Source organism: Pogoniulus pusillus, chromosome 18 (genome assembly GCF_015220805.1).
Source record: "Pogoniulus pusillus isolate bPogPus1 chromosome 18, bPogPus1.pri, whole genome shotgun sequence".
In the NCBI taxonomy this organism is placed as follows: domain Eukaryota; kingdom Metazoa; phylum Chordata; class Aves; order Piciformes; family Lybiidae; genus Pogoniulus; species Pogoniulus pusillus.
Genome location: NC_087281.1, coordinates 3,297,244 through 3,315,752, shown reverse-complemented (window position 1 = coordinate 3,315,752; position 18,509 = coordinate 3,297,244). Strand labels below are relative to the sequence as shown.

Sequence of the window (18,509 nt, the reverse complement as noted above, 5' to 3'; positions counted from 1 at the left end):
AATTCTGATCTAACCACCTGCCTACATTGTAAATGAATAGCAACAACTTCCATAATCCTAACTTTTTCACAGTCATATAAAATGTATGTTGGAAGTTGGTGAAGCCAAGAAATTTAAACTACCCTTCAACCTCCTTTGTGATCTGGATGGTTGTTTATGGTAAAACTCTTCTAAAAGCTGGAGCAGAGCAGTCTAACTTTGAATGCCTCATTTAGGCATCTATAAGTTTAATAGTCCAGCTTTATGTATCTGAACTTCCAGAAGTAAAAGCCTTTTCCACATATTTGCTTGGCTTCTATATATGCCTACTCAAAACATCTCTCTGCTTGTGTAGCATGGATCACAAGCAATTTGTTGTTTTTGTTCTAGGTCCCTTGCTATGTTGTTGATGAAGACTTGAAGAAACATGACTTGAGTCCTCTTATCAAAGTTTCAGGACACTACTTGGTGGATGATTCTGATGAGGATTCCTTGTTCATAAATATCTGCAGAGATTTAGGTGTGAATGCTTTCTTGTGTCACCTGTCAGTGTATAACTTTCTAGTAGTGTGGTTTTTTTCTGGTACCTCAGCTGAGGCTATTCTATGACCAAAGATCAATATTTTAGCTTGAGGCAATAGTACAATTACTATATTGCTGCTTTGAAGGATGCTTTCTGTGAAGCCAGCTATTAGAGTGTTCAGAGATACACCCCTTCTGGGTGCTCAAATACTGTTAAATTGACTTAAACTGAACTGAGTGAAAGAGTGCTGCTTGTCTAGAGCTGCTTCTGTTCGCCACCAAACAGGACTAAGATCTTTCATAGCACTTCATGTGTTTGAATCTGAGCCCTATGGGCACTAGCTCAGGTTGTTGCTTGATTCCAAGTGAATGTCCTGAGATGCAACTAAAACAAGTGCTAAGGTGCTCAGGTAAGTAATGGTGCATAGCTAGCACTTTCCTCTCAGCTGGGAGCTGTATACTTAAGGAGTTAAACCAGCAAGCTACTCACTTGAAGCATGTGGAAAAGCCTAGTTTAGCTGTATACTCCCGCTATGTTTTCCACTCTACAGCTAAATAGGTATTTTGTGCCTCTGTTAAGGGTTTAATACTTCAAATTCTAGTGGTGAGCCTATTCTTTTAAAAATTCCAGCAGTCTGAAACTTTTTTTCCCTGACAGCTTTGAATAAGATGCTTTATAAGAGACAGAGAAGGGTGGGAAAAACATACCCATTAGTTGGTATCATTTTGGTCTTGGTGGGGGGAGAAATGGAATATACTTGGCATGTTTCTGGAGATTCTCAAAAGCCTACACATCCAGCAGCTGCACTAGTAATTGGTAGATAGTTGTAGCTGCTCTATCAGGAAGGATGAATTTGCAGTTCTTAAACAGGGCAGCATGAATCTGTCCCCAGCTCTTCAGGTTTGTCTTGTTGGTTTTACAGTTTTAATGATGTTTTTAGAACAGGGTAAAGAAATGAAACTGAGGGAACTCACAGATAAAATAGAAAGATGCTTCAGGTAGACCAGGGCTTAGAAACTGAGTCCTCTATTCTGTTTTCTGTATTCTATACAGGAAGTTCAGGTGGTGAGACCAGAGGCTGCCCTGCTGGGAGTGCTGCTTGCTTGTTGCACAAAGGTCAGGCATATGATGTTGGCCATCCAAATGAGCAGCTTAAACTTCATGACAAGGAGAGGTATGTAATTTTTTTGTGCTGATACTTATGTGGACACTTCAGTCATTTGGGCTGGAAAAAAAGCAGGCTTGGTAACAGATGAGTCTTCCAAATCTTAACATCAATACCATTTCAATTAACATTTCAGTTTTGAATCACTGTCAGAAAAAGATTTCTTCAGATACTGCCAAGGCAGATTCTTTCAGATCTCTTGTTGCACTGACATAACAGATCAAATGCTGCTCTTCATTGTGAGAGACAGGTTTTAATAGAACTGCAAAACTCTCACAAACAAAGGATGCTTGCTGCTTTCTGCCCACAAGCAGGAAAGTGAGGTTTGACCCTATCTGTCTATTATCTGAGGGCCCATAAATGCACTTGCTTCTCTGTGGGTTTATGCACTGTATTTGGCTCACTCCACTGCCTAAGAATACTTCAAATGTTGAGAATAGGCCAGATGTTACCCTTCTGTATTTTGCCATTGATGAGTTCTTAACTGAAGCAATAGATAAACAGTGCAGGATTTATTGTTCCTGGTGGTAACAGAGCTGGAACTAGGAGAAAGTGTTTCCTTGATGCTGCAGCTTTTCTGCTTGCTGATTTTTGTGCTGGAAATGTAGCTTGAAAGAAAACTAAACAGAACAAACCAGCTGTCCTTGGGTTCAACTAGGACAGGGTTGAGATAGTCAGCTGAACCAGCTAATGGGGGGGTGTTCAATACCATATGATATCATGCATGACATACTCTGGCAGTGCTGGTGCAGGTGGCTGATGTCAGCAGCGTGGGGTGAGCCATTGGTGTTTTATATTGCTCTCTCTATGTATGACTTAATTTATGTAATTGTTACTCTTGTTATTTTCTTCATTCTTTGCATTGTTCCATTAAGCTCTCCTCAACCTGAGGGGTTTTACATTTTGCCTCTTATTTCTCTTTCCCATCCTACCAGGCAAAGGGGGAGAGTGGGGCAGTTGTGTGCCTGTGGGACTTGGCTGCAGTCAGGCCTAAAATGATGATGGCAACTCACCAAAACAAATGTCCAAACAACAGTGTGCCTCAGAATACTTGCTTGGCATGCTGATCTTTCTGAGCTTCAGGGCATCTGAGCCTGCTTACCTTGTCTGTAGTCAGCAGTACCCTACTGATTGCTGCAGTGTTCTTTTCAGATGCAAGATGAAGAGAAGAAGCAGAACAAAATAGGTCAATAAGAGGGAGGCCAAAGATTCTGGCCTATCAGTTACAAGGCTGAAAGGTTTCTTTTAGTTTACAAGTGAGGTTCTTAGCCCTTCATTAAAGTTACTTTCAGGAGCAAGGCTACTCTAGGATATTCTGCTAAGAGTGCATGTTCTTTCAAAGATATCCTTCTTTACAGTGCACAGTGTCTTAATTTGTGTTTTGTGTTTCCAGGCTGGTATTGCGTTATGAGAAAACATACAGTGATGAAGAAAGGCCAGACTTTTGCCTGGGCCATAACCCTGCAGTGACAATCACTTTTGTTTGCCCATCAAAAAGGGGAGAGGAGGTAACTCTGTTCCTTCAGTTTGGGTGCATTAGCATTTGCTTCTATTCAGGGCTGAAGAGAACAAACTTTTACTGGTTTGCAGCCTGGGAGAGTGCAGGATCCTAAATATACTCTTCAAGAAGTCTTCTAGAACTTGTCGCAGAGCTTTGCTGTCTGTCCCAGGCAACCAGCAGCAGAATGAGGGGACAGAGTCTCCAGTTGTGCCAGGGCAGGTATATGCTGGATGTCAGGAGAAAGTTGTTGGCAGAGAGAGCGATTGGCATTGGAATGGGCTGCCCAGGGAGGTGGTGGAGTTGCTGTCCCTGGAGGTGTTGAAGCAAAGCCTGGCTGAGGCACTTAGTGCCATGGTCTAGTTGATTGGAGAGGGATGAGTAATAGGTTGGACTGAGTGATGTTGGAGGTCTCTTCCAACCTTGTTGATTCTATGATTCTTCTGACCTAGACAGGTACCATACTTGACCCTCATTGCTGCAGAAACAAACCATAGGCCTTTCTCTGCTGTCACTTTGTAGTATGTCACTGCAGCTGTGCAAACTTGTGATATGAGCAGTATTACTAATGTTACTTCTGCCTTTAATTTATCAGGTATGTATCTGTGTATCTGCCTGTTGTTTTAGTGGAGGACAGAAATAGAGATTTATGAAACAAAGTGGATTTCTAAATGCTTCACTTCAAAGTAAAGGAAACAAAGACTACCTCCCCCAGAGGTGCAAAACCAATATAGAAAATCCATCTGATGGAAGTGTTGGCTAAAGAATTCTCAAACGTATTTCAGTGTTGATTGGGACTAAGGGAATCCAAGTTACTAGAACACAAGTGTCTAGAGGCTGCTTTGCCCTCAGAGCACGCTTGATCTCTGCTCCCCTCTGCCAGCACCTCCTGAGGCAAACGCAGCACAAGCTGTGCTTAGCAATTCAGGCTCAGTCTGATTTTGCCAACATGTTATGGAACAGAGCTTTTTTAAAGTACTGTTACTTACAATCCACAAGGATCATCTAGTTCCAACCCTCCTGCCATTGGCATGGACACCCTACCCTAGAGCAGGCTGGCCAAAGCCTCATCCAGCCTGGCCTTAAACACTTCCAAGGATGGGGCCTGGGCAACCCATTCCAGGCTCTCGCCACTCTCACTTCTGCTGTCCTTACTGCTGTTCAGACTTCTAGTAGTTTACCACATCATTAGTAAGAGCTGTTTTATTTCTTTTTCAACATCTGAGAAGCCAGAGACAGTGTTTGCACCTCTTGAGCAATGTAGAGGTGAAGTTAGTCATTACTGACCCTAGAGGAATTTGATATTAGCATCATAGAATCAACCACGTTGGGAGAGACCTCCAAGCTCATCCAGTCCAACCTAGCACCCAGCCCTAGCTAATCAACTAAACCATGGCACTAAGTGCCTCATCCAGGCTTTGCTTGAAATATTGTTGCCTTTAAAGACTGTATTTCAAGTAAGGCTCTGCTAGCAATTTTAATTCTGTTAACTTCTGTGTTAGAGTGCAGGTCCCAAACTCACAGCGAAAACAAATTGCCGGTATGAAGTTGAGTGGGTTACTGAGTATGCCTGTCACAGGGATTACCTGGAGAGTAAGAGCTGCCTTCTGACTAATGAGCAACATGATATTTCCATTGATTTAAGGCCACTTACTCAACTTCCAGGTAAGATCTCTTGTGATGTTACTAGTCAGTTTTCCAGTTCCTTATTTCATGAGTAGGCTCTGTGGATATATCTTTTTTTTACATCTGTTGTGCTGTGTTAGAACACTTCTCCTTTTGTTATTCATTCAGATTATGTCACACCCTATTTTGCCAAAGATCAGAATGAGGAATATTACTATTATTTGAATGTATGTGGGAAAACCACTGCAGGTAACTGTAAGGACAGCACTGGATACACTTCATCATGCCAAGTGAAATCTTCAACCAACCAGCAAAAAGTGGCAGGAAGATTTCAGAATCAAACCCTAAGGTATGTAGAAGTTCTTTATCCCTGTTGTAACTGGTCTGATCTCATTGCTGTCTACCACTACTTGCAGGGAGGTTGTAGCCTGATAGGGATTGGTCTCTTTTCCTAGGCAACCAGTGATAGAACAAGGGGACACAGTCTCAGGTTGTGCTGGAGGAGGTCTAGGCTTGATGTTAGGAGGAAGTTGTTGGCAGAGAGAGTGATTGGCGTTGGAATGGGCTGCCCAGGGAGGTGGTGGAGTTGCTGTCCCTGGAGGTGTTGAAGCAAAGCCTGGCTGAGGCACTTAGTGCCATGGTCTGGTTGATTGGTTAGGTTGCTAGGCTGGGTGCTAGGTTGGCCTGGATGATCTTGGAGGTCTCTTCCAACCTGGCTGATTCTATGATTTATCTTTCAGACTTTGGTGCCCATGTGTCATATAATCAATATTTGATATTAAAATGCAAGTAATTTTGCTCAGTTTCTATAGGAAAACTTTAGCAGTGAACTAGGATATCATTAACCAACATAAGAGCAGATGGTGTTGGTTGAGGCAATTGCCTAGATAGGAAGGAGATTTTGATGTCAGAATTGTCTTGTGCTAAGTCTTCCCTCCTTGAGTTTTGCACATAGAGTGGCACTTGGATATTTCAGGAGCTGCCTGCAGCAAAAGGTAATCTCTGCTTCCCTTGCAAGAGCATGAATTAGTCATCTCCAAGACTACTCTAGTCCAGGATTTTTTGATGTTTGGGTTTTTTGTAAGATACTCAGGATTTGCAGGTGGCATGTGAGGATAAGAGTTTGCATAAGAGTGCAAAGCAGAAATGATTTATCTGGATAGGAGCTGCCATTCTGTCTCTGAGCATCTGACAGACTTATCTGAGTGGTCTTCCAAGAAATACAACTTACTCCACCTGTGAAAATAGCCGTGCCATAAACTAGTGGGAGCAGTTACTCCTCCACAGCTAGAATTGCTTTAGAGCATTCTTTAAACTTCTGCTAATTTGAGCCTAGCTGGGATATTTTAGTGAGATGAATTAAATTATAGGTTGTGAGAAGGAAGCAGTGGTGATGTCTGCTGCACTCATAGGCTTGCTGAGATGGATAAAAACAAGAACACAAACATAGATAACACAGTTTCCTGTCTGGCTTTGTGCTGCACCTCTCTCTCTAACCTGCCATCCCTGTAACTAATCCTTCTGCTCCTAACCCTCCTGGCTGACTCTCTAAACTTACCTTGAACTTAAGGCAAAGTCTGGGGTAAGGTAGAGGGATGGGGAAAAAGGTGGAAGGGTGGTTGGGAGCCCCTCCTGGGGACTCTGGTTTCTGGGAGGGCTGCTGTGTCTGTGTATTACTTTTTAACTTGTCTATTTCTGTACATATATTTTAACTATCTGCTTGTATATTGTGCTAAGCTGTAAATATAAAGCTTCATTCTTTAATGTCCAGCTTGGCTGAGTCTAGTCTGGGTGATTTTTTTTTTTTCTTCAGTGTAGGGGGGGCAGGTAACACCTAAACCATCACAAAAGTCTATACAAATTCATGAAAAGCAACCAGAGGAATCAGTGGATGCAAGCATTGGTTGCCCTAATGTCAGTATTAATGTTGAACAAGCATTTGCTTTCAAATTGAGACAAATAAGAGCATAACTTCTGTTATCTGCTAAATATTGTGTCTGATCCCATGCTTCTATCTAAAACTTGACTTTTTACTCAGGTACTCTGATGGGGACCTCACTTTAATTTATCCAAATGGAGATGCATGTAGTTCTGGCTTTCAGAGAATGACTGTCATAAACTTTGAGTGCAATGAAACAGCAGGTGAGTTTTACAAGCTGTGACAACTCTGCTCAGGATTTGGGCATGCAAGTAGACTGTGTTCAAAGGAATGCATGTTGATTAGGGTGTGGCAATTAACAAGGCAGGAGTTATAAAATATGTAGTTAGGTTTATTCCTGGAAAGCCCTGCCCACAACTGTATACAAATGAGTCACATTTGGTTTCTAATTCAGTTGGGAAAATCTTCCCAAGGATGCTTATGGGCAATTCATTCATTTAGGGGAATCAGAAAATTTGGAAAAGTTTAGCCACAAAACAGCTTTGCCTCAAATAGGCAGCCTGGAGCCCTAGGGCAAGTCTGTGCTGCTCACTGCGGTGGAGTAGGAATTTCAGGATAGTCCCTGGCTCCTTTGTGGCAGTGTTGGAAGTGCTCAGCCATTCAGAGGCTTCCAGATCTTCCCAGGGTGCTGGGAAAGAGGCAGAGGATCTGACTTGGTCCTGGTTCCCCTTGGCAGAGGTGCAGGCAGAATCTCTTACAGGTGTGCAGAGAGCACCATGGCAGTGGCACTTCTTGCCATGTCGTGAGGTGCTTAAATGCCTTCTCTTGGGAAACCTGAGGCACTTCACTTTCCAGTTAATCCGAGGCCAAAACATCAGGGCTATGCTGGTTTGAAACATGAGGCAGAGCAGAACACACAGAGATACAGGCTGGGGTGGGAGTGGCTGGAGAGCAGCCAAACAGAGAGGTATCTGGGGTTGCTGATCGATACTCACCTGAACATGAGCCAGCAGTGTGCCCAGGTGGCCAAGAAAGCCAGTGGCATCCTGGCCTGCATCAGGAATGGTGTGGCCAGCAGGAGCAGGGAGGTCATTCTGCCCCTGTACTCTGCACTGGTTAGACCACACCTTGAGTGCTGTGTTCAGTTCTGGGCCCCCCAGTTTAGGAGGGACATTGAGATGCTTGAGCATGTCCAGAGAAGGGCGACGAGGCTGGGGAGAGGCCTTGAGCACAGCCCTACGAGGAGAGGCTGAGGGAGCTGGGATTGGTTAGCCTGGAGAAGAGGAGGCTCAGGGCAGACCTTATTGCTGTCTACAACTACCTGAGGGGAGGTTGTGGCCAGGAGGAGGTTGCTCTCTTCTCTCAGGTGGCCAGCACCAGAACAAGAGGACACAGCCTCAGGCTGTGCCAGGGGAAATTTAGGCTGGAGGTGAGGAGAAAGTTCTTCCCTGAGAGAGTCATTGGACACTGGAATGGGCTGCCCGGGGAGGTGGTGGAGTCGCCGTCCCTGGAGCTGTTCAAGGCAGGATTGGACATGGCACTTGGTGCCATGGTCTGGCCTTGAGCTCTGTGGTAAAGGGTTGGACTTGATGATCCATGAGTTCTCTTCCAACCTTGGTGATACTGTGATACATTGTCCAAAAGCAGTGCGGCAGTGGCAGCCCAACTGCTTCTGCCTGCAACTTAGCTCAGTTTATATTCCTTGCCCAAGTGCAAAGGCTCTTTGGCCACAGAGCTTCACCAATCAGATGGCATTTGCCAAACTGACCATATTGGGTGAGCCCAGGGCTTGCTCACCCTTATTTGGGCAAGACACCAACAAGTACCTAAACACCTGTGGGTAGCTGTTTATCACTTTGGGAGGGGACATAATGGCCCATGCCTTGGTTTTCCACCTGCCCTTGCTTCTTCCATCAGCAGAAGGGTGAGGCAAGCCAAGAAATCTAATAGACCTATTTGCCTTCCAGGACACCATATTTTGAGACCCAGCTAGTACAAGGAATAAATACTGTTAGAGTAAGCACAAATTTTAGTGCCTGGCAGGTTGTTGTAAGTCATGTGGTAGCACTGTTTTATTAAATAAATTAAATATATTAAATTTATTTAATTAACTGTATTAAATACATTTATTTAATTAAAATAGTAAATATAGCTAATTAAATATATTCCATTTATTTATTTAAATAAATTAAATATGTTAAATAAATTTGCACTGATGATCAAGAATATTCTGTATAAAAGAGCCTTGTTTCTTAGTCAACAATAATAAAACCCAAAACAAACAATCAAACAAAAAATCCAAACCCCAGACCACAAATGTAAGTCCTGTGCAGCAAAAAAAGATTTCAAGTCTTATCTTGTCCCCATCCTCTGTTTTAACTTCTGTTTATCTTTAATGTTAAGGTAACGAAGGTAGAGGCTCTCCAGTGTTTACTGGTGAAGTGGACTGCACCTATTTTTTCACTTGGGATACAAAATATGCATGTGTTAAAGAGAAAGAAGATCTCCTTTGCCGAGTTACTGATAAGAGAAAACACTATGACTTGTCACCTTTGATCCGTGACTCAGGTATGACAATGGAAGTTGGCTTTCAGTTACTTTGGTCCTGATTTTACTTACCATTTCTAGTGCAATTCTTTAGCTGAGCATGAATCAGCTTTTGCTGTTCTTCAATTCCTGGGGTACTGATGTTCAGTTCCCTCATTCCAAAAGGAGTGCCTTGTGACAGTAGCTGTATCCATGACTGCTTTGGTTGCTGTCATCTTAAGTGGTTTTAAACATGTGAGGTTTCTTGAGACAAGGGCATTCTGATATGGAGAAGCTAAACCAGTTAAGCTGCTGCTCTGCTTTTAACCACCCTCTGTATTTCAGAGTTAGCCCAGAACTGGGAAGCTGTTGACAGCAGTTTCTCAGAACTAGAGAGGAAACATTATTACATCAATGTCTGCCATAAAGTACTGAAGAGAGGACGAGCGTCCAACTGCTCAGATACTGCTGCCATCTGCTCTGTGGGTGAGTCTTTCTGTGGTTTTAGCTTTGTGTTTTGGTCTAGGTTTGTTTTTGTCAGTTACTTGAGGTAACAGAAGTTAGGAGTACATATTTTTTTTTTTGTTCTTCTGAAGATGCTGGAAGAAATGATGCAAGTAGCCTTTTGTGGCTAAAGAACTCAAGGTCCAGAGAACAGAGATTAACAGTGCTCTGTCCAGAGGAGCAAGATCTGCTCTTAGAGGTTTCTGTGTTGTGAAATTAAGGTGTGAGACCATAGATCGCCACAACACTATTAAAGTATACAGTTGGACTAAGCAGAGGGGCAGAGAGAAAGGGGGAGTGAGAGATTAAGAGAACAATGGAGAAAAAGAGAAGCAGGAGGAAAGGAAAAGAGCAGGGATTGTATTCCCATCAGCTGCAGATCGGGGGGAAGAGAGAGAGATGGGTGCGTGCCCCAGGGATGATCTTCTGTGGAGTTTGTCAGGAGTTCTTGTGGTGGTGCAACTCTGGAGGCAGGCATTGCTGATGTCTTTTTATACAGTTTTATAGCTGGGTGTCCAGGTGCAGCCCAGGAAACCTTCCTGTGTATTCCTGCATTCGCAGGGGTCTGGCAGCAGCACCCGGGAGGGCCTCTGCCTCCTCCCTGTGCTGCTCACCTGTCCATACCCCACATACACATAAGCCTTTTGTCTTCTAGATAGCTGACACAAGATGTACATGTCCTGGGCATTCAAGCCAGGATGAGGTGCAGGAATTTCCTTCAAGGCTTTGTCTGTTGATTTGCATCCCTGAGCTTTTGGCCAAGCACCCTGGAGCCTGGGAGGTTAACACAGGCATATTCATCTGTGTTGATGGACGTGCTGGAAGGTGTCCAGAGAAGGGTGACAAAGCTGGTGAAAGGCCTGGAACACAAACCTTATGAGGAGAGGCTGAGGGAGCTGAGGTTGTTTAGCCTAGAGAAAAGGAGGCTCAAGGGTGACCTCATTGCTGTCTACAACTACCTGAAGGGACATTGTAGTCAGGTCCCCACCTGACCTCTTCTCCCAGGCAACCAGCAGTAGAACAGGGGGACACAGTCTCAAGTTGTGGCAGGGGAGGTCTAGGCTGGATATTAGGAGGAAGTTGTTGGCAGAGAGAGTGATTGGCATTGGAATGGGCTGCCCAGGGAGGTGGTGCAGTCAGTGTCCTGGAGGTGTTGAAGCAAAGCCTGGCTGAGGCACTTAGTGCCATGGTCTAGTTGAGTGGCTAGGGCTGGGTGCTAGGTTGGCCTGGATGATCTTGGAGGTCTCTTCCAACCTGGTTGATTCTATGAACAAGAGAGAGGGGATTTAGACTCTCACAGTTTCATAGTATGGTTGTGGTGAGGTAAAAACAAACTAATGATATACATTCTTGCCATAAACTTCTTTATAGAGAACCAAAAGCGATTTATTTACTGTCTTTACAGATAAACAAAACAAGACTACAAATCTTGGAACGTTTGTATCTTCTCCTAAAAAGGTTGGAGAAAATATTCAACTTATCTATTCAAATGGAGACAGCTGTGGTGGTGGCAAAAAAATCAAAACTGTCATCAATCTAGTGTGCACACCAGGTAAGAATACCTACATGCTCTTTTCTGATGCTGTTAAAATTTGGAGGTCATTTAATATGCCCAGACATGAGTGCTAAATACTAGGGTGTGCCTTTGTCTTTAATTTCTTCTGTGAAGAAGCTGAAGCATTGTAATTTGTTTACTAGGAAGATAATGTCATTGCAGGTGTTAAGTTGTGTTCACATAAGTACTCTTTAAGGACCTTGAGTAAGTTTCTTGAACTAAGATCCTCTCAAATGTGATGAGAATATATTTAAGTACTTAACAGCTTCACAAATACCTGGAAGGGATACAAAGAACTCTTTTTTCCTCAGATAGTCTTGTTGGGAAACACTGGTGATGGAACCGAGATCAAATACCTAAACCTTCTTTTCCAAGAAGTGTGTTTTGTGTCTGCACTGCTTGCAGCTCACAAAAACCAGAAAGCTTGCAGAAGTTGTTCTTCTCTGTATAACAGCCCACTGACTTAACAGTTTCCCAGGGAAACACCAAACCTGTCATCCTCTACTTGAGCATGAAGAAGCTGAACACTTCATCTGTGGTGGCTGTTAGGATTGGGTGGCACACTGCTTCCTAATAAAGCTGTTGCCTGTTAGCAAAGCACCAGGCTTGTGTATGAAAACAAACATTTTTTCAACGACTGTGGTAGTACTCAGGAACAGACTAGCCTCAGTACTGGGCTAACCTTTTCTTCTGGGGAGGGGGATGCAGGGAATTCTCAGTTCTATTCAGTCCACAGTTTCAGAGACAATGTGCTTTTGACCTTGTTCTGCTGTTGGGGAAGAGTTAGTCTTCTTAGGTTTAAAATCCTAGTTGCTTTTGGCAGCCTGATTTTGTAACACGTTGCTCTTGTGATACCAGGTGATCTAGAAAGTGCCCCAATCTTGATGTCTGAGGGTGTATGTTTGTTTGCATTTGACTGGTATACTGCTGCTGCATGTGTCCTGTCTAAAACTGAAGGAGATAACTGCCAAGTCTCAGATCTTCAGGCAGGTACGTATTTCTGTTAGGCAAATTGAAAGGCCATGGAGGATAGAACTTATCACAACACTGAGTCCTTTTGATGCCCAAAGAACAAAGTGAATTCAGCCCAAGTCACAGTATCACAGTATCACCAAGGTTGGAAGAGACCTCACAGATCATCAAGTCCAACCCTTTACCACAGAGCTCAAGGCCAGACCATGGCACCAAGTGCCACATCCAATCCTGCCTTGAACAGCTCCAGGGACGGCGACTCCACCACCTCCCCGGGCAGCCCATTCCAGTGTCCAATGACTCTCTCAGGGAAGAACTTTCTCCTCACCTCCAGCCTAAATTTCCCCTGGCGCAGCCTGAGGCTGTGTCCTCTTGTTCTGGTGCTGGCCACCTGAGAGAAGAGAGCAACCTCCTCCTGGCCACAACCTCCCCTCAGGTAGTTGTAGACAGCAATAAGGTCACCCCTGAGCCTCCTCTTCTCCAGGCTAACCAATCCCAGCTCCCTCAGCCTCTCCTCGTAGGGCTGTGCTCAAGGCCTCTCCCCAGCCTCGTCGCCCTTCTCTGGACACGCTCAAGCATCTCAATGTCCCTCCTAAACTGGGGGGCCCAGAACTGAACACAGCACTCAAGGTGTGGTCTAACCAGTGCAGAGTACAGGGTGAAAATAACCTCCCTGCTCCTGCTAAGCACCCCTAGCAGTTTTAAACACCTCTGTGTGGAAGATGGGAACAGCATGAAGTTAATATTCCCCTAGTGTGTGTGGAAGAAAGTAGGTGGAATGTAGTGGATCTCTCTGTATAAGAAAACATGACTTTAGCTTATCCATATTTCTGGAACAATAATTTAGTGGAAGGAGACTTATTTGTTGGTGGGGGAAGTAAATTAGCTGTGTGACTGGTAGAATCAAAACCAGTGAGAGAAAATAATTGAACTAATGAAATACATTCCTTCCTGACTAGGCTTCTCTTTTGATTTATCACCTCTTGCCAAGGACAATGGCTACTACGTAGTTAATACTACCAACTACTTGTTTTACATAAATGTCTGTGGCAGTGTGCCCAGTGAGTTTTGTGGCACACAATCAGCAGCCTGCCAAGTAACAACACAAAGGTGAGTAATTACAGTTCTGTTGTCTGTAATAGATCTCTTGTTACATGATGTGTTGTCTGTGGGCAAGAGTGAACAGTTGTGTGAAATGCTCTGCTGCCTGCAGTAGAGACAGGTAATTTCCATGTACTGGTAGTGTGGTGATTGTGCTGCTAGGTGTTTCAGAGTCCATGCAGGTGTGTCTTGGGTTCTAATTCAATTTCCCAGAGACTTAATAAATTTGGTAGACCCAATAACAATTTGTAGAGTGCCCTCCCCTCTTCCCCTTCTTTCCCAAAGGAAGGGATTAGATATAGGGAGAGAGAGAGGCAAACACACCCGAATAAATCAATGTCACTTGATTTGGAAGTTAAAAGGAAAAGTTTAACAATAACTCAGAAAGGTATTGGACATAGGGAAGTTTACAAAGGATAGGGAAGGGAAAATAGCAAAATACAAAAGGTATAAAATACAACCCGAGTTGTGTGATGGTGGTTTTGTCTGCCTTGTGGCTGCCACGTGGTAAGCTGGTATGAAGGCAGAGGTGTGGAGAGAGAGTGGGACAGGAAGCCCCCCTCCCTTATAGGACAGGAAGTGGGGGGGAGTGGGCTAACCATCACTTCGTGGTGTGACCCCCTGGGGAGGGGTCAAGACCCCTAGGGTCAGGTTCAGGGTTACTCCCCCCGGAGTGTTAACCCTATACAACGTGGCATCTTGTTTACAGATAGCTTTTGAGATTGAGTGAGTCTGTTGCTCTTCCTTACATTTCTCATAGGGACTGTAGGCTGCAGATTAACTATGGTGACCATATTGAGCTAACGTTCAGTTGGTGTGATGGTTTGGGCTCTTACCCGCCCCCCCACACTTTGTATTTGCCCCAGCTAACTCAGACCCTGGGAATATAGATGAAGCAATTTATTTACAGCTAGCAGAATTTACAAGCAGCTATTTACAATATATACAGTTATATACAATTATATACAGAAATACACAAAGGATAAACAATACAAAAGCACAACTCCCCTCCCAGAAACCTGAGTCCCCAGGAGGGGCTCTCAAACCACCCCAACACCTCCCCTTGCCCTCTCAACCTTACCCCAGTTCTCAGGAAGAAGAGAGGTGCGGCCAAGAGGTTAGGGAGCAAGGTTAGTAGGAGCAAGGTTAATGAGATGTGACCAGGTCTGAAGGCAAAGGCAGAAGAGAAAAGACAAAATGGAGAAAAAGTCTTTCTTCTTCCCAGAGTTCTCAGCGAGACTGTGAGAGAAGTTGACATCAATTGTTTTCATTTCACTGCCTGTTATCTAGTTCTTTTACCAAAACATTCTAGCTTGCTTCAAACTAGCACAGTTGGGTTCCAAGAGCTTGGCCTAAAGCACTGCTGGGCTTGAAATGAGCAGTGACTGCCAAATGCCAAGGTGAAACCCAGAGCTTGGATGCTGCCTTGTATTTCTGTTACTAAAAGTGTTGTGCAGGCACAGTTCCAGCACATACTGCTATTTGGTGGTGTTATTGCTGTTACTTTCTACAGGCTGTCTGATGTGGTGTCTGTATGCTTCAGGTTCCAGATCAGCCTGTTGCTGGAGCTGTGGTACAGTGCAAACACACATACCTGAACTTGAATTGGCTCCAAGTTACTCTTTAGCCAAAGAGATCTCACTGCAGACACTAAAACCTTTCTTCAGGGAAAAGTGGTCAGACTGGATCTGATAGAGCTAGTGTTAAAACAAGAAAACTCCTGAACCAAAGCTGATGCCAAGCTAAGAGCATGTGAAGGCAGTTCTGAGTGAGAAACCTTGCTGTTTTGCCATGCTGGCTCTTCATTGTCCACATGTATTTGTATGGACAAATGCTGTTTGAGCCCAGCATTACAGGATCACAGGGTATTAGGGGTTGAAAGGCACCCAAGGAGATCGAATCCAACGCCTCTGTCAGAGCAGGACCATACAAACTATCACAGATCAGAGGAACACATGCAGACAGGCCTGGGAAGTCTCCAGGGAAGGAGATTCCACAGCCTCTCTGGGGAGCCTGTTCCAGCCAGTGCTCTGTGACCCTTACAGTAAAGAAGTGCCCCCTTGTGTTGAGGTGGAACCTCTTATGCTGCATTAGGGTGTCAGCAGTTTGAATTCTGCTCTGGGGAGTAGGAACTTGGTATTTCTGTTGCTCTTCTGGAGAAAGGAGTGTTAAAGTTTTCTAGAGATGTAAGCAAAGTACAACTTCCTTTCCTTTCCAAAGTAGGACATGCGTTCATGTCTTAAGTTTCCTTTTGGTGTCATTCTAGTCATCTTAGCTCACTTATATCTATAATCAACTTTGTTTAACTATTTTGCCTTATTATGGTGTCTTTTATAAACTTAGCTGTGTGCTTACTATTTGTAAGACATCTGTTAAAGACAGAAAGAATTCTCTATTCTGTTCAACCTCAAAGCCTACTTTTTCTTTTCTAGTAAGGATGAATTTTGGAGTCTTGGGCTGCCCAGTTCCAGACTTTCATATTATGATGGTCTGATTCAGTTGACCTACAAAAATGGTACAGCATACAATGATGAGAAGAAAACACAGCGATCTACCCTTATAACTTTCCTGTGTGACCAACAGGCTGGAAAAGGTCAGCCTGAATATCAGGTAAGATGTTCTGTATGAAGAATGGAATCTTCTCCATCCCAAAATCTTAGCAAGAATTGCAGATAAGCCAGTGCAAGCAGAGATTCATGGATGGAAATATTTAGTATCTATAAAGGAGACAGAAATAGTTAGGTTTTTTTTAGTATCTTCCTCTTGTTGCCACCGTAAAGTTTCTCTTGGCCATTGATCATTAAACTGTTCACTGAGATCCACCTTCTTATTAATCTCTGGGACATGTAATTACTAATGCTTTTAATCATCTTGTGTTTCTATCTGAGAAAAAAAAAAAACAAACTAGCTGAGAAGTAACAAGCCCTGTGAGGAGAGACTGAGGGAGCTGGGGGTGTGCAGCCTGCAGAAGAGGAGGCTCAGGACAGAGCTCATTGCTGTCTACAACTATTGGAAGAGAGGCTGTAGCCAGGTGGGGTTGGGCTCTTCTGCTAGGCAAGCAGCAACAGAAGAAGGAGACACAGTCTGAAGTTGTGCCAGGAGAGGTGTAGGCTGGATGTTAGGAGGAAGTTGTTGCTGCCCAGGGAGGTGGTGGAGTCACCATCCCTGGAGGTGTTCAAGCAAAGCCTGGCTGAGGCACTTAGTGCCATGGTCTGGTTGATTGGCTAGGGCTGGGTGCTAGGTTGGATTGGATGATCTTGGAGGTCTCTTCCAACCTGGTTGATTTTATGATTCTGTTCTATAAGTGGTAGGACTGTGTGTCCTTAAACATAGTAGTCAGCAGTTACATTGCTCTTGTTGCTCTGCTTGTGTTATTTTTGGAAAGAGTATTTTTGGTGTGCAGCAAAACAGACCTCTGTGAAGCAGTCTGAGGAGAAATAACAAGCTTAACATATAAGAGTAGCTGAAAGGTACAAAGTATTCTGTCACTGGCCTGTTCTGCTGTTTTTTCAGACAGAAGATAACTATACATACAACTTCAGGTGGTACACTGAATATGCTTGTCCAGAAATGCCAGTGGAATGTGTTGTGACTGATCCCAACACCATGGACCAGTATGACCTGTCAAGGTAGGAAAGTCACATATACAACATAACTTGGCTGTTGTAGTTTAATGTTCATCCAGTGCTAAGCTGCTTTCCAGAAGTTGGTTCCTGTGTAGACAGCACTAGAAAGTGCATTTCATAGAATCATAACATCAGTCAGGGTTGGAAGGGACCACAAGGATCATCTAGTTCCAATCCCCTTCCATGGGCAGGAACACCCTACCCCAGAACCTCCCCACCTCCAGCTTTGCTCCATTCTCCCTAGTCCTGCATTTGTTGCAACAGTCTTCACTGCATGTATCTTGAAATGGAGACATTATTTCTTTCCAGTATATTGACTTGCCCCTCAAGATGTAATTTGACATTTTGGATATTTTTTGCCTAATAGAAGTTTGTGTCAAGTGTGCTTTCCATTCAGGTAGTGCCAGGACTAGGGGGAATGGAGCAAAGCAGGTTCAGACTGGATGTAATGAGGAAGTTGTTCAGCGTGAGAGTGGTGAGAGGCTGGAATGGGTTGCCCAGGGAGGTAGTTGAGGTCCTCTCTTTGGAGGTGTTTAAGGCCAGGCTGGATGAGGCTATGGGCAGCCTGCTTTAGGTAGGGTGTCTGCCCACAGCAGGGGGGTTGGAACTAGATGATCCTTGTGGTCTTTTCCAAGCCTGCCTGATTCTATGTTTCTAGTAGTTTTCTTTTTAATATTTAACACTTCCAGGGGAAAAAACTATTCTGAAGTGGCCTTGTGATTGCTGTTTCTTGAGGCTTGCAGAGAGAGAGAACATTGAAAAATATATTTGTAATGTAAATCTTTCTTTTTCTGCTCAGATTAGCAAAGTCTGAGAAGAGAGGTGAGAACTGGTATGCCATGGACAATTCTAGACTGAGTGAGCGCAAGAAGTACTACATCAACGTCTGTCGGCCGCTGATTCCTGTCCCGGGATGTGACCGACGAGCATCTGTCTGTCAGATGAAATACCAGTATGATCATGTGAGTAGCCAGATGGTTTGCTGAGTGGATGAGAAGAAGATAGGCACTTGAATCCTGTCTCCTTTGTGAAAAATGGTATTCTGTTTATCCATAGCATTTGCAGACTGGCAGACCTTTCGTCCACCTCTTCAAAGGTTGAAAGTTCTGATTTTTACAAGTGCATCCATACCATGTTTGACATGCATGACTTTGTGTTGTGTTGCAGAGGCAGACAAACTCTTTTATGTGTATAGCTCATGGGGATTCTAGATTGCTTCTGTCTTGTTTTAGATTTCTCCCATGGTTCAAATCTGTTTTATAACCCCTCTCTGAGCCCACTTTGATTTTGGGAGGTAGATTAGGCAACTGTTACTTCTATATTTTACTGAAGAGTAGCAATTTGTCATGACAGGCTATGTGGACATTTTGCCCAAGGCCTTACTGCTACACTACTCAAAGCTGTAGGGAAAGCTGTACTAGAGGCTTACCAACTTGTCAGAATTCATAGAATCAGTCAGGGGTGGAAGGGGCCACAAGAATCATCTAGTTACAACCCCACAGGCACACCCTACACTAGAGCAGGCTAGCCAGAGCCTCATCCAGCCTGTGAAGGG

The 18,509-nt window shown here is 44.0% G+C and overlaps 1 protein-coding gene across 1 annotated transcript in view; it reads left to right on the top strand.

Annotated features, from left to right (window-relative positions):
• Positions 1–18,509, top strand: part of IGF2R (insulin like growth factor 2 receptor) — an 80,964-nt gene that overhangs the window by 15,437 nt on the left and 47,018 nt on the right. The window contains exons 5-18 of the mRNA XM_064158187.1: positions 370–499; positions 1,556–1,676; positions 3,061–3,175; positions 4,668–4,830; positions 4,960–5,140; positions 6,830–6,933; positions 9,074–9,238; positions 9,542–9,682; positions 11,106–11,252; positions 12,114–12,245; positions 13,187–13,337; positions 15,761–15,938; positions 16,842–16,957; positions 17,754–17,916. Coding sequence (XP_064014257.1) covers positions 370–499; positions 1,556–1,676; positions 3,061–3,175; positions 4,668–4,830; positions 4,960–5,140; positions 6,830–6,933; positions 9,074–9,238; positions 9,542–9,682; positions 11,106–11,252; positions 12,114–12,245; positions 13,187–13,337; positions 15,761–15,938; positions 16,842–16,957; positions 17,754–17,916 — 2,007 coding nt within the window. The remainder of the gene's footprint in view (positions 1–369; positions 500–1,555; positions 1,677–3,060; positions 3,176–4,667; positions 4,831–4,959; positions 5,141–6,829; positions 6,934–9,073; positions 9,239–9,541; positions 9,683–11,105; positions 11,253–12,113; positions 12,246–13,186; positions 13,338–15,760; positions 15,939–16,841; positions 16,958–17,753; positions 17,917–18,509) is intronic.